The sequence below is a fragment of the Thamnophis elegans genome, chromosome Z (assembly GCF_009769535.1).
Source record: "Thamnophis elegans isolate rThaEle1 chromosome Z, rThaEle1.pri, whole genome shotgun sequence".
Taxonomy (NCBI): domain Eukaryota; kingdom Metazoa; phylum Chordata; class Lepidosauria; order Squamata; family Colubridae; genus Thamnophis; species Thamnophis elegans.
Genome location: NC_045558.1, coordinates 55808677 through 55825036, shown reverse-complemented (window position 1 = coordinate 55825036; position 16360 = coordinate 55808677). Strand labels below are relative to the sequence as shown.

Below are 16360 nucleotides of genomic sequence, written 5' to 3'. Positions count from 1 at the left end.
TGCAATTTCTCCCATTTTTTCATCTCTATCTGTAAACTATGCCAGAGTGGTTCATAATTATACTTACATAGTTTCCCATTTGAGGTTAAGATATTAACTCCAAGATATTTGACCTTTTTGACTACCTCACATCCTAACATTCCTCCTAATTCTTCCTTTTGTTTAGTATTCATATTTATAGCTAATATTTTTGTTTTCCCTAAGTTTATTTTAAAACCAGACAGTTGACCATATTGATTAATCGTATTCATTAAAACCATACTGGATTCCTGCGGTTGTTCCAATATTATGACCAAATCATCCGCAAAAGCACGCACTTTGTATTCTTGCTGCCTAATCTTAATTCCTTTTAGACCATCCAAGCCCCGTATTTTATTCAACAATACTTCCAAAGTTGTAATAAACAATAGTGGGGACAAAGGACAGCCCTGTCTTGTACCTTTTCCAATTTGAAAAGAGTCTGTTAAGCTTCCATTGACTATGATTTGAGCTGTTTGATGTTGGTATATTGCTTTAATTGACTGTAAAAAACTGTCTCCTATCTGCATTTTTTGCAATATCTTCAACAGAAATTGCCAATTAACTTGATCAAAGGCTTTCTCAGCATCCAAAAATATGAACGCAGCAGGAATTTGGTTGTTCTTTCCCAAATATTCTAATGCATTAATAATTAATCTAACATTACTTTTCATCTGTCTCCCTTGTATAAAACCTGTTTGGTCAGCGTGTATCAATTGTTGAATAACCAGCATTAACCTATTTGCTAGTATTTTAGTAAAAAATTTATAATCTACATTAAGTAATGAGATAGGTCTATAGTTTTTTGGTTGGGTAGTATCTTGATCTTCTTTGGGTATCAAGGATATAAACGCTGTCTTCCAAGATGGAGGCACCTTACCTTCCGTTTGAATCTTATTAAATAATTCTCTAAGAGGTTCTACCATTTTTGACTGTAAATTTTTATAGTAAGCCACTGTCAAACCATCTGTAACTGGTGCCTTCCCTGACTTTAACTGCTTAATTACCTGTAAAATTTCCCCCGAGGTTATTGGTTGGTTCAATTTTTGCCTGTGCCCTTCTTTAACTAAGGGTATTTTCTCTTTGTCTAAGTATTTGTCTATATCTAAACCATTAATTTTATCCCCCTTATGCAACTCTGTAAAAAATTCCTGAAATACCTTTTGAATCTCATCCTGTTGAAACACCTCCTTCCCTCTGTAAGTCAGTTTAGATATATTTCGAGTTTTCCTTTTTTTCCTAATCTGATAAACTAACCATCTGCTAGGTTTATTTGCATTACAAAAAGTATTGTGTTTTGCATATAACAAGCTAGTGGCTACCTGGTCAGAGATCAACATGTCAAATGTCATAACATTTTGAAGACTAACATATTTATTATAATAAATAGATCTTCATAGCTATACTCTAGGTGATTTGGGATGGAAATTAAATGTAGGAGATTTATATGGTAGATATTGGCTCTTCATAAAACTGTTTACATATCAATACTTTAAGCTCTCTCATAGAATAACTTTATAAAGTTCTATAAACTTTATAAATACAGATAAGTGAAAACTGCATTTTTATAACACGCTGAAATATTAATTGGTAACTATGAACATCAAACATGTATTGAAGTATTTTAAGAAAACAAATCTGTTGAATTAATTGTAAAGTAAGCCTTAAAACAATTACAGAAAATGCAGACAACCACAGTGATTATTACAAGTAGAGCAAAACTGATTACATCAAACTTTTTGCAGATTACCAAAGAACTCTATTCATTGATTTGTATTACAAACTGCATCTATGTGTATTAAACAATGCTTTTCAGCTAAATTTCCACAATTATGCTTTACCTAAAGAAATGATGGGTTTGTTTTAATCTCTTGAGTTTATTTTATGTACAGAATAGAACATTTTCAACATTTTGTTTTGCTGTTAAAGTTTTAAACACAAAATAGCATAACTACAACATGTTGCTTTTCTTTATTAACTTTATTAACTTCCATCCAGACAAGCATTTCTGTACTTTTTTGGCTTGTGTTCTTGGTACTGAGGAGGTGCCCTTGGAGTAAGATTGCAGCAGGTCTTATAATATCAAATGATGATAATGATAATATGAAAGCTTGAACTGTCATCAAAGCCTCCAGTTCTGCTTGCTTGACAACTTGGAAACTTTAACTGAAGACTTCAGCCTTTCTTACTCTCCCCAAAAGCTGATGCCAGATTGGGGATTGCACTCTTTGGAAATTAAAGCCTAATGGTCTCAGTAGTGGCTTTTATATCTTGCACCTTCTCTGTTGGCACCAGTGGATCATCAGCAGGTTCAGGGAATTTTTCTGTTGGAATAATTAAGAGTCAATTTAGAATATCTAAATAACTTATACATCCATTAATGGATGGATTATATAATCTAAAAATTAAGAAGATGTTGCTGAACATTATGTAACTTTGAAAGGATCTTGGAGTTCTAGAATGCAATGTATAGTATGTCCATTCATTATTTCCCAGTCAAGGAAGGCAGGCTATAAAGTAGGCAGGCAGATGGGCAGATGTGGGATAACTCCAGATTTGATAAACCCTAAAATGATATTCCATACCTACTATAAGCTACAATAAAGCTTAATTTGCTTGGAAAGAAATTGTATGAGCACACAAATTTGTCCTCCTGCTACCAAGAATCAATGAGAGAATAGTTGTCAGGATTCTGACTGACAAATCCAACTGAGCAAGCACTGTTGAGATGATCCAATCTTTTTATGCACAACTTTATTGAGCACATCATTTTGGCATAGATTGAAAGCAATTGGTTTAATTGTCCCCATATCTAGCTTAGGAAGAAAGATCGGGTGGAGGCACAGCCACTTGCTGGGGATCAGCAGCCCTGATGATGGCTGCTGGACTTGGCCCCAGAAATGGCAGGGGTGATGGGGCTGGCAAAGCCATCACTTCAGCAAGTTGCTTTATCCTCCATCCCTGTTCTACTCCATGTACCTCCAGACTGAGGAACTTCTCCCTCATCTGCTCCACTGAGGAGCTGCGGCAGGCTGTTAGGTATCTCCATTCACCTAATTCCTCCCATCCTGCTACCCTCTTCACTCTCCACCTCGATACTTGAGTGAATGACATTCTAGGGGAAATCAAAGGGAACGTGGCTTTAGCCATCTTTGGTGTCCTCCTCTGCCAGAATTCTTCCTCTGCCTGAGTTCCTCAGTTGCTGTGGCCTTCTCCCCCACTGCCTGTTGCTCGACTTTCTCTGCTCAGGCTTTCGGACGGGTCACCATACCTGGGTTTTGAAATATGCCTGGGTCATCCCCAGGAGTTTCTTTGCAGCTGATTCCCTTTTGCACTTCATCACCATGATCTTCCCAGAGTCTTCACAGCTCTTCTAGACAGGTTGCCGGGGCTCAGGATCCCCAAATTTTCATTTGTTAGTTGGATTTTGGTAGAGCTGGTTTAATGTCAGGGTTCTGACTGACAAATCCAGCTGAGAAAGTACTGTTGAGATGATCCAATCTCTATGTAAAATTTTATTGAGTACATCATTTTGGCAGAGAGTGAAAGCAAAACCAGCTCTACTTAATTCCTGCAGTTTTCGCATAGTTAAAGAATAATTTCTTCAATGTGACCTGCACCAATGTACAGGTCACATTGTCCAATTAGACATCTAAGTATTGTTTTGGAAACTTGTCCAAGTCCTTGCCGACCATATGGTTAGATGACCTTGGTTTCCACGGGATGGTTTCTTGTTGCCTGGAACTGGCATTCCAAACCTAGTCTTCCCTCCTCCCTGGTTCTGTGGCAAGTTAAGAAGCAAAAATGGCTGCAACAGCATACTCATGCTTTGAACTTGAAAATAGTGCCAAATAGTTTGCCTTCTTGACTAGCTGTACACACATTGCTTCATTCTAATTGTAAAAACTCCTCAGTATATAGTAATAATGGTAGTTCAAATATGCATTGGAAAGCCATTTCCTGGTTGTTTTTTTTAAATGAACCTGGAGATGAATCAGGAAATCTTGTAGTGTGAATGCACCAAGTGCTGATGCTGAGCATACTTCAGCCAGATAGAACACACAAGCTACACCGAAGACTGATCAAATGGAATCATGTTTTGCTTTGCATAGTTTTGCTTTCAGGGTGATAGAATAATATAACTAAAGAAAACAGTACATATTGTTTTATTGTTTTCATATACACAGGTCTCTTTTTATATCCATTGTGCTGTTATCACTATTATTTTATAATTGACTTACCTTTTTTTTTGCTTCTGTTTGTTATGGTTTTTCTCCCAAGCAATCATAGGTATAATTAATGTCAGAAAACATTCATCATAATCAATTACAGCTAATCATGCATGGCTGTAAAACAATCTTGGGTGTCAATTCACTTAGAGAAATCTGATTATCTTAAAATATATATTAATATATATTAACTGGAAAAAATGGAGCAAGATGTGCTATAGGAGCATTTTTCTAAAGCAGTATCATAATACATGAAAACATAATGTCATACTAATATGATAGATTTCAGTTGAGAAGACAAAAGTAGGATTCATCTTGGTTTTCCAATTCAACTACTGTACAAAAAGGTACAAGGCAGCCATGTAAATAGTACTTTGTTTTGATGAGCCTGACAGTTTAGTCTGTAGCCATACCTTCCACTGAAGAGATGGTGAAAGAACTCAATATGATAAATTTGGCAATTTTTGTCATCCAAACCTTTGTTTATGATCTTGGTGAGAAGACCAAATCTACTTGTCTTGAGCGATCCCACAATGAATCCAGCACAGAACAAGAAACTACTTCTCTGAGACCTTCTAGAACTTGAAGAAACATTTAAACTCATAACTACTAGTCAATAGTCTGACAATCTCAGTGGGCAAAAACTTTCCCTCCAGTGGGAAAGCTGCTTATGTCAATCACTGATGGGAAGGAGGCAGCTCATAAGACAAGTTTAATGTTATAGGATATGAAAATGCATAATAATTTTCTTTGGATGTAAGATGTGCTTTAATAACATTCTAAAAGTCACATCTGGTTTCCAATTGTAGGTCAAAATATATTTATAATATTTTACAGTCACTTCTGTTTGCAACATCTTACTTACATGGTTTGCTAAGATTGAACAACAGCAATAACAATGTTTAATAATATAATAGGAATAACATTACCTTTATCAATGTCTATCTTCTCACATTCTTTTTCCCAGTTGTCTACCAAGATGGGAAAAACCAGTTTTGCAAATTGTTGTAGTGGACATGCATATGAGCAGCCAGGCAATGTGACAGGATAAGATTCTTTTGAAGTGTCATTTTGAAAATACATTTCAATAGTGTGAAGTCTGATTTACAGAAGCAAGGAAAAGGGGGGGGGGGGAGAATCACATGTTGAATGATATTTTTCAAAAATGCAGTACAGATCTAGAAATTCATTCTGGAAATGAGAAATATAATTCAATCATATGGAACCACAGTTTGTCTACCTGATTCTTAAACTTTCTGATTTGGAGCGGAGTACCATTTCATGACACTGTTCTGAACTGCTCCAGAAAAGAACTATCCCAAAAAACTAGTACTTTAGTATTGAAAGATTAACTTGTGAATATTTGAAGTTCTAGTTTTCTCTTGCTTTTCTGTTTGAAGGAAAGCTGTAGAAAGCTGCAGGATATAGAAAAGTATTCTATATCCCTATGGGATGATACATAATAGAGAGCAGCCTGGAAGGAAAGAGCAGAGATAAATCTCACCTGTTCACCTATTAATAAATTGATGTTTGTGACATTCCCTATTTTGTCAATAGGGAAGTTCCTCTTCTTTAATATAGTATTTAATAGATCATTCAAAATTCAAAGTGTGGCCATCAATACAAAACATTTTCCTAGTCCTGACAAAATTGAATGGATGCTGTCATTTGATAACAAAAATCAATTGACTGTTAAGGATAAAGCTACCAGAACCAGATCACATGTAAAACTCTATGTCACCATCAGGGGTGTGTTCCTGCCAGTTCTAACCTCTTCTATAGAAGAGGTTCCACAAATCCACTGTGCCATTTAGATCCGGTTCCAGTTCCCTCCCCCCACCCGTCCGCACCATGCTTGCCCCCCCCACTGCTCACTGATTGGCTGGCTCACCAATTACCCCACCCACCTCTAAGAGTCCTATTTAAACCTTAAAGTCTTAAAGCTGTCAAGTTTGAACATCCCTGAGTTTTTTTTCTAAAGGGTTAGGGGTGCAAGGATCTTGTAACTTGACAGCTTTAAAACTTGCACACTTCAATACCAGAGTTCCTGAGCCAACATGACTGGAGGAGGAATTCTGGGAGTTGAAGTCCATAAGTCTTAAAGCTGTCAAGTTTGAACATCTCTGGGGTTTTTTCTCTCTAAAGTGTTAGGGGTGAGAGGTTTTGTAACTTGACAGCTTTAAGACTTGTGTGCTTCAAATGCCAGAGTTTCTGAGTCAACATTTTAGTTGCTAAGCAAGAGTGTTGTTAAGTGAGTTTCACCACATTTTACAAGTTGGCCACGCCCACCCAGTCACATGACTGCCAAGCCACTCCCACTTAGTCACATGGCTAGCAAGCCACTCTTACCCTGGTCATATGCCAGCAAGCCACTCGCACAAAGCAGGCCACACCTACAGAAGAGGTTCTAAATTTTTTTGAAACCCACCACTGGTCACCATGATGGAGAAGCAGAAAACTCCTTTTTTATTTTTGCAGCTCAGATCTGTCAGTTCTAGCTGAAGATCACAGTATGTGTAGAAAGAAGGTAGCTCGGGATCTACTGGTGAATTTCTGGGTGAGCTGCAGGATTTTGATTCCTTTTTCTTTAACAGAAGCAATTACTACAAAGCCATTGCACCTACATTAGGTTGTGGAAAAAGAAAGTTTGGGACAAGAAGTGGGATTTGTGTGTGTGCAAAGATCTGTGAACTTGATACTAATCACCCAATCTGGGAATGAATATGTATTCACAAATAACCTGTTTCTAATGTTGTTATATATTTGTCCACCAAGGTACTTTTGTGGAGATCCAGCCAGGAAAAATTAATTGATTTCATAAGTATGCTTATGTTCACCCTATGTTAAATACTTGCCCATTTTCTTCTTCATATTGTTCAAAAATCTGGCAAGAGGCATAAGGTGGTAGTTTATAATTGTATATATTGAGCGCCATCTGCAGAGCACCAAGAGTAGTGTCATGCTGTAAAGTGAGGGAGAAAGGTATTTGTTAATATTATTGTGAATAGAATATTGCTAATTGCAATTTCTTTATATTGATATGCATATAATACCTCTTCAACTATTTTTTTCTGTAGTAAATAACAATGTTTTCTTTGCTCCAAATACACACAGATCTTTGCATTAATTACAGGTTATATTATGCATTTTTCTAGAAGGACTCCTGTATCTTTAAAACAAGGCCAGGGAATTACTACCTGATGTACCATCTTAATATTTTCAGGGACATTGAAAGGATGCCTACAGGAATAGGTAGGTCAGAAGGGGAGGGAGGAGGGAGGGAGATTGATTAAAGTAATTCATAATGGAGGTGAAAGCAGGTGGTTTTGTTAGTCGTGGAATAAATCTAGAAGAGGGAACATCAGCTGAAACCCAGAAGGCAAAAGACTATAATGTTGCCAGAAAAACTGAATGAGCATAAGTGAAACATTGAGACAAATTTAAGGGTCAGATAATGAAGCTCTCACATTGGAAAACATGGCTCTAGTAATTAGAGAAGAAAAGATTGAAAAAAAATTGGAGTAATAATGTAGCTAGAATAAGCCATCATGACATCTGATAACTGATAGTGTCAGTATTAAAAACCAAATAAAACCTAAGTAAGTTGTCTTGAATAAAATTTATTGATATGGTTGCTAAGAGTTGATAGTGACTTTTGTAATAAAATTAACCAGTCAGACTACCAATCAATTGTTTTATTCTATCATAATTTTTTTTCATCAAAACTAAGAGACCAGAAGCCACTACAAAACTACTTTAATAAAGACTCTGATCTTCCACAGATTTCAGCTAATACATTTCAGTAAAGTTCAGCAGAATTGTTTGCATTCTATAGTTGGCTGAATGGCTGCTGGCTGAATTTTAAAGACACTTACTGCAGAATAGACTATCATCTTTCTTTTCTGAGGAAATCGAGCTTCTGAGAACTTTTGTAGAATATCTTTCACAAGAAGACCTTAATGAAAGAGTAAATAAGTGTTATTAATAATGGTTGGAATATACTTTAAATATTCCTAATATTTAGTTAGTAATGCAGGAAAAATTGAGATTCTTAATAAAGAGTCTATTAAAGAAACTAATGAATGATAATTTAATTCTAGCAATTAAACCAAAATGAAGCTGGTTAATGTTAAGCAGATGTCTTATTTTCTCATACAGTAGAAATAAATAATGTATATTTTATCCATAAGAAATATATCTCAAGATGTCTTATGTCTTTTAATTTAATAATTTAAATAATTACTATTATTATTCTGCTAGATTCATCTAGTCCATTATTCCTTTAGAGAAAAGAAACAATTCTTTTCTCTATATCAGGGGTTCCCAACCTTTTCTATACCCCGCACCCCCTAGAACACTTCTGATATATTGTTGCACCCCTTACAAAAGTAAATAATTATATGCATATAATTATGCATATACAGTATAACTTTGAAACTTCTAAACCCAGGTTTTTGCATCCCAAGTTTTTGCATGGAATGGTTGGGAATCCCTGCTCTACATTCTTTCTCATAGCAATGAAAAACCATTATAAGATCATTTTCAATTGACAATCATGAGAAAATTCTATGTGACCCAAAACTTCCAATTCCATTATTTACATCAGTGGTCCCCAACCTTTTTATCGCCGCGGACCAGTCAGCCTTTGATAATTTTACCGTGGCCCGCTGAGCGCGCGCAGGGGTGGGGGGGCGTTGTTCGCGACGACACATTGATTGCGTACCTGCGCGGGGCTCTCTTCCCTGGATCCTTTGCGCACGGCCCAGGAGCTTTTGTGCACGGCCCAGGAGCCTTTGCGCTGCAGCGATCATGTCCCCTGGCCGCTGCAGTGATCATGGCCCCCGGCCGCTGCGCGGCCCGGTGCCAGGTACTCCACGGCCCGGCACCGGTCCGCGGACCGGGGGTTGGGGACCACTGATTTACATTATCCACATTTCCTATGCTCATGCAATTTTCTGAGAGATAATTGTATTTGTTAGTACATAGATTCCATACCATCCATATATAGACTGTCCATGTTGTACCTGTCTATTTAAACCTGGTTAATTTGTGTCTTTTAAAAACATTTTAGATTGCTAAGGTTTTTGTATGCAATATATTTATACTTTGGAATAATTAGAGATTTAGATAAAACTATTATTTATCATAAAAAAGATATTGTTCAGTTCCTGATAACTACATGGGCAATTATTCAATTATTTTCCTGAGCAATAATAAGGTAATAGTTTGCCATTACAGGCTTCTGTGAATTAGATACTTATAACACATTCATTAAAAATGTAATGATAAAAACAATAATGTAACTTGTGAAGACAAAATTAAAAATACAGCCAAAGTGAAGATTTTAACACTGCAATTTTAATGGAAAAGATTTTGGTCATGTGTATTGTATTATGAAATGGAAACTCTAAATGCAAGTACAAGAAGCCAATATGTGGTGAAATATACCAGAATAACTATATACATATGCCAGTGAAGTGCAACAAAAATTTATCTGGAATAATGACACTTCTCCACTGGTGTAGCTCAGAGGTAGTATTCAGCAGATTCTGATCAGTTCTGGAGAACCAGCAGCAGAAATTTTGAGTAGTTCGGAGAACCGGTAAATATCATCTCTTACTGGCCCTGCCCTCATCTATTCTCTGCCTCCCAAGTCCCAGCTGATTGGGAGGAAATGGGGATTTTGCAGTAACCTTCTCCTGGAGTGGGATGGGAATGGAGATTTTACAGTATCCTTCCCCTGCTACACCCACCAAGCCATGCCACACCCAGCCCTGTCTACAGACCGGTAGTAAAAATGCTTGAATCCCACCACTGGTGTAGCTGTCACTGTGTGGAATTGATTTTAGCAAAGATTTGGGTGGAATAGAAAATAAAATGATTAATTTCAAATCCTGTAAATTTCATCCTTTAGGTTAACAAACGATTGTCTTTTGGTCCATTTTAAGTCTACTGTAGATATACATTAATGCAAGGGTTCTTCATATACATTTGTAGAGGGGTCTGTATGTTGGAATCAAAGGGGGCACTGCCTACATAATACATTGCAATATTTACCTTCTGCAATCAGTGACGTGCGGTGAGGTTCATGGCCGTGAGGCAAGCGGGCAAAAGCCTCCCTATATCTGCCAGTGCCAGCCACCCCCAAAGCCCCAAAGCATCCCGCTCTATGACACAGCCTTCCGAAAGCTGTCCCCGAAGCCCCGACGCATCCCGCTCTATGGCCACTGCATACGTCATAGAGCGGGACAATGGCCATAGAGTGGGACTCATCGGGGCTTCGGGGGCGTTTTTCTTTTATGCTTTTATGTAAAAAACAAAACAAATCAGACGTGCGCTCAAGAGAGTCAGGGGGGAAACCGAGGGGTTGACAGGGCATTGATTTTGGTGCGCTCTTGCCGCCTCGCTTAGAACTACCCACCAGAAATGAAGCAGTCTTGCAGCCCCCAGTGGCCCCTTTGCTCGCGGGGTGCAACAGCCCACCCTTCAACTCGTTGTTTCCTTCCAGGTGGCTGGAGAGCCGCTTGTGACAAGGCGCACCACCTTGAGCTACCTGCAGCGGCGCTTCCCTCCCTCTGCACCCTGCCTGCCTGCCTGCTGGTACCGACTCTCCAGGCATCTTCTTCACCGGGCAAGCCCTCTGCAGGGCAAGGGAGTGACCGGGCAAGGCGGAGTCAGGAGGGGGGCAGACAAACTCCATGCCCACCTCTTTCTTCCAGCAGTGCCAAGAGTCACTGGTGGCAAAGAGCTCGGCGTCATCGCCCGGCTGGAGGGGAGGGCATGGGGTGTGGGAGACCAGCCTCTGGGAAGCTCACCTCTCCGGATGGCCCTGTAAGCCTCAACAACCCCCCTCCGGCTCGCTCCATCCCATCTGCCAGAACTTCTCCCATGTGCCGTCATGAGGTGAGTGCTCCGCTTCGTACTGGGCGCTGCTGCGGTGCTTGTCCTGTCAGCCTGCACCTCTCTCTGCACAGGTAAAAGGGAGCACCAGGAGCCTGCTTGGGCCGGCGGGTCGGAGGTTATGCTCGGCAGTGCTTGCTTCCCCCCAACCCTTCCCCTTGGGTCTTGGGAATGGCAAACAGGGCAGCAGAGTGTTTTCTTGCATTGCAATCATCTTTTTGGCCCGATTGAAAATTATTTGCTTTCCATCTCAAAGCCTTACAAAGTTTATCCAAATAGCGTTTTCTGGGTCCACTTTCAGAAAGCCCTGGCACGGCTTTCCAAAAGCTGCCCCTGAAGCCCTGACGCGTCCCGCTCTAAGGCCGTCATCCTGCTCTATAGCTGCTGCAGCTGTCTCACCATGTCAATTCACAGCCCTGAGCTGAACCGGAACCGGACACCCAAGCTGCTGGTGGTGGCAGTGGGAGCCACATGAGTGGCCATGATTCCCCCCTCCCCAGCCAGCCAGCCCAGCCAGCCCATTCTTCCCCCCGGCGCGGCGAGCTCCAATGGGCTTGGCCTAGCAAAAGAAAGAAAGTGCCAGTCCACCAGCAGAGGTGGGTAAAAGACCCGCCGCTGCTGGTGGGCTGTCCCTCTCTTCTCAAACAAGCTGCCCTCCCTGCCTCTCCCCCTTTCCTCTCTTCTCAAAAAAACTGTCTCTCAAATTGAGAGAGAGTTTGTTTGAGTGAAGTAAAGAAACAAACAAACAAACACACACACACACCAATTACTTACAATAAAAATTACTTACAAATTACAATAATTTTGAATTCCCCACCCCTCCCTCCGACCCACATACCTTTTCCAGCTGTGTCACAGAGGATTTCAACTCTGGTCTTGCCTGCCATGATGAAAATGTAAAAATGTAAAAAGAAAAAGGCAAGAGCTACTGAAGCCAGGCTGGGTTAGCTGCTGCCAGAGTCCCCAATGGATGACTCTGCTTAACTGTTTTAAAAAAGCCTCTAAAAAGTGCCCTCTGCAGGAGGAGGCGAGAGAACCCCGTGCCTCCTTTGCATAAGGAATTTTTTGCTTTTTAACCCTTGCTTAACTCTGCTCAAGTGATCATAAAGATATGATGCACTTGGTTCTCTCACCTCCTCCTGCAGTTAAGCACTAAGCAGTCATCTACTGTGACTCTGGTAGCAACTACCTCAGCCTTTTTCCTTTTAATTTTTTTTCTTTTCATGATGACAGTGGTGAGGTCCTACCTCTCCTGCCTCCCCTGACTGCACTTCCCTGTCTGCAATATATGTTTTTCTGAATTTTGAAGATATCAGGAAACCTGCATTCTAATGCTTCTAATCAATTTTTACTAAATGGCCATGCAGGACTTTTGTTATGTGATCTCCACTGATTACAGTGAACTTCTGGTTGCTTCTGGGATTTTCAGAAAATTCAAGTGCTGATGATCTCCTAAAAAATCTTTTATGGCACAGCACCTGGTTATCTGTCAAGCTAGCTATTTTCTTCTTTTATGTCTAGTTTTTTTTGTATTATAGCACCTAGAGTCAGTGTTGAAATGAAAGGAAGGAAGGATGGAAAGAAGGAAATTACAAAGGTGACTTACATCTTTTTCTTTCACATTTTTTAGTTTGTTGCAATTGATAGCAAATAATATGATAAGGAAAGCAGATTTTTAAAAAACAACAAGAACAGCAGTCCTATTTGTCTTACTGGCCTCATAGTGCATCTGTTTAATATACTGTTTTCAATATTAATTATTTTTTGGCAATATTAATTAATTTTACAGTATTTATATAGCTTCCTAGTTCATATGCGGATTTCATGGGGGCTTACAATAATCTGTAAAAAATAAAAAAAGGTAAAAGTACATTTCCTTCAGGCACCAGGGCAGTCATCCCACAGCTCAACCCCAATCCTAGTCCAATACTTGAGGAAAAAGTCGAACTCTTCATGGCCTTCTGGAAGGCTAAAAGGATGGGGATCCCTTGGAAGTCAGGTGGGAATCCATTCCAAAGGGCTGGGGTGGCCACCATGAAAGCATGCCTCTGAGTCCCATCATTTGTTAAATGGCAACATTTAAGTCAGGGGAACAGGAAGGCACATTCCAGGGTGGGTTTCTGCGAGTTCTAACCTCTTCTATAGAAGAGATTCCACAAATCTATAGTGCCGTTTAAAACTGGTTCCAGTTTCCTCCCCCCGCCCATCCAGACATCATCAAGATGAAGAGCAAGAGGAGGAATTCTGGGAGTTGAAGTCCACAAGTCTTAAAGCTGTCGGGTTTGAACACCCCTGGTTTTTTTTCTAAAGGATTAGGGGTGCAAGGGTCTTGTAACTTGACAGCTTTAAGTCTTGCGTGCTTCAAATGCCAGAGTTTCTGAGCCAACTTTTTGGTTGCTAAGCAAGAGCATTGTTAAGTGAGTTTCACCACATTTTACAAGTTGGCCACGCACACCCAGTCACATGGCTGGCAAGCCACTCCCACAAAGCAGGCCACACCTACACAAGAGGTTCTAAAAAATTTTGAAACCCACCACTGGCACATTCCTATATAACCTAATAGGACAAGCAGATGCTTTCAGGGAGAGGTAATCTGGCAAATAATTTGCCTCTGTGCTATGTAGGACTTTAAAGGAAATCTGGCAAATAATTTGCCTCTGTGCTATGTAGGACTTTAAAGGAAATAAGCAACATCTTGAATTTTACCCAGAATGCAACTGGAAGCCAGTGCAGCAGTGGTGGGTTTCAATTTTTTTTACTACCGGTTCTATAAGCATGGCTTATTTTGTGGGCGTGGCTTGGCAGTCATGTGACCAGGTGGGAGTAGTTTGGCAGTCATGTGACTGGATGGGCATGGCCAAAACCCTACAATAACAGCACTTACCGAGTATAAGACACACCTCCACCCCAAAAAAGAGCGTGGAAATCAGGGGTGGGTTTCGACCAGTTCGCACCGGTCCCTGCGATCTGGTTGGTCGCCGAACCCGGAAGTAAGTAACTTCTGGGAACGGCGAAGCCCCCCCCCCGCGCCCGCGCGCGCCCGCACACCCGCGCCCACTCCTTACCCAGTTTTTACGAATTCTGCGCTTTCCACGCATGCGCAGAACGCATACAGCGCCTGCGCGATCCTCCAGGAGCAGCTGGAGCATCGCGCAGACGCTAGTACGCATGTGCGCGCCGCGTGCGAGGGGTGAGAAACCCACCCCTGGTGGAAATGTTGCTGCATCTTATACACAGAATACAGGCATTTTTGCCTCCCGAAGCCCTGCCCCTGCATCCCATTTTTGTGAAAAATGGGTAAAAAACTGGCTGGTTTTCACCAAAATGAAGGTGCTTTTGCCTTCTCCCACCCTCCAGAAGTACTCTGCAGGCTTTGGTGAAAAATGGGGGCAATTTTGCCTTACCCCAGCCCTGCTGAAGCCTGCAAAATGCTCCTGGGGGGGCGGGGAAGACAAAAATTTGTTTTAATTTTTTTTATTTACAAACATATAAAATACACACACACACACACACACACACACAAACAAAACTTAGACATACACCACATTTAGACAATACAATACAAACAGGAGCTTCTGTTCTTTCTAATAGCAATTGCCAATCGATATTGGTCACCTTATATTGTTTCCCCTTCTATTATATTTCATTTGTATTTCACCATTCTTAACCCTCTTACAGTATCTTACTCCTCTGTCTGCTAGGTTGGCTGATTGCCTCTAATAAGTTTAAACCACTTGGAAACATATATATGTGTTAATTCTCCTTAACTACTATTTTTGGGCTTTGATAATTGATCCTTGTTTCTTTTCTCCATTCACCTATACCATTTATCCCATATGTGGTAGTATTCTGTTTCTTCTTTTCCCTGGATTTTTTTTGTTAATTTGTCCATTTCAGCACAATCCATAACCTATCTTATTATTTCATCTTCGCTTGGAATTAATTTGTTTTTCCACTTCTGGGCAAAGGCAATCCTTGCCGCCATAATTATATGTAATATTAAATACTGAATTTCTTTTTTATATTTCACAGTCATTATTCCTAATAAAAAAAACTTCAACCCCCCCCCCCCAAAAAAAAAAATTGGCCTTCTCACAGGTCCACCATAAGTGGTAGTATGTTCCATGTATTGATTCACATTTCAAGCATTTTGTGGAGGTATTTGTTGAGATTTTAGGTAACCTTCTTGGTGCCAGGTGCCATCTGTAAAACATTTTGTACTGATTTTCCTTGTATGCAACTGATAGTGTCATTGTTCCCCAAAAATTTCCCATTTATCCAATTCAATATTATAGCCAAAGTTGTGTGCCTATTTTATCATTTTTTCTTTCACGATTTCCTCTTCCATTTTATGTTTCAGGAGAAATTTTTATATTCTCCCTATCATCTTTCTATCCGAGCTATGAATTATTTTATCCAATTCGTGTGGTTCTGTTTCGATGTCATATATTTTAGTATCATTATTGTGTTTAGTTTTGATTTGCAAGTAGGTTAGGCAGTCAACTTTCATGTTTTGTTCTGCCAATTCTTCAATTGTTTTTAAATTTCCCTGACCGTGAATTATGTCTCTGTATCTTAGCATTTTATTCATATCTATAAAATTTGGATGGATCATTCTTTCTGTCAGTGATAGCCAATTCAGGATTTTATAGTGAATTTTTTTGATTTTGAACCAGTTTTGCAATTAAATGTTTTTGAAAGTATTTGTGCGTTTTATTTTTATCATCCCATAGGAATGTATGCCAACCTGCTTGCAAATCATGGCCTTCTAAGATCAAAATTCTTTTATTCTTTAGCTCTATCCAATCTTTTCCCCATGTTATTGTTACTGCTAATGTGTATAATTCCCAATTTGGTAATGCTACACCTCCCCTCTCCTTGCTATCTTCCATTGTCTTTAGTTTAATCCTTACTTTTCGTCCTTGCCAAATAAACGTAGCAGTTATTTTGTTTAATTCTTGAAAGAAAGTTTTACCCAGGTTAATAGGTGCGGCTTGCAACAAGAATAAGATTCTTGGTAAAATAGTATTTTGACTGTGGCTACACGTCCCATTAGTGATAGCTGAATATTTTTCCAGATTTCTAAATCTTTCTTTATTTGTGTCACTAGTTTATTATAATTATTGTCCTTAATTGTGGAACATTTTGCAGATCCTCAGATCCCCAAGTATTTCACTTTCTTAGTTATTTGCATTCTACTTGCTAATTCCAGT

General features: G+C 39.6%; 1 protein-coding gene across 1 annotated transcript in view; it reads right to left on the bottom strand.

Moving 5' to 3' along the window:
• Nucleotides 1-2253: 2253 nt before the first annotated feature.
• The window catches only part of LOC116521162 (prostatic acid phosphatase-like), a 117916-nt gene continuing 103809 nt past the window's right edge, over nt 2254-16360 (bottom strand). The window contains exons 8-11 of the mRNA XM_032235859.1: nt 8123-8202; nt 7103-7209; nt 5177-5346; nt 2254-2342 (exon numbers count right to left, since the gene is read on the bottom strand). Of these exons, the coding sequence (XP_032091750.1) occupies nt 2254-2342; nt 5177-5346; nt 7103-7209; nt 8123-8202 (446 nt within the window). The remainder of the gene's footprint in view (nt 2343-5176; nt 5347-7102; nt 7210-8122; nt 8203-16360) is intronic.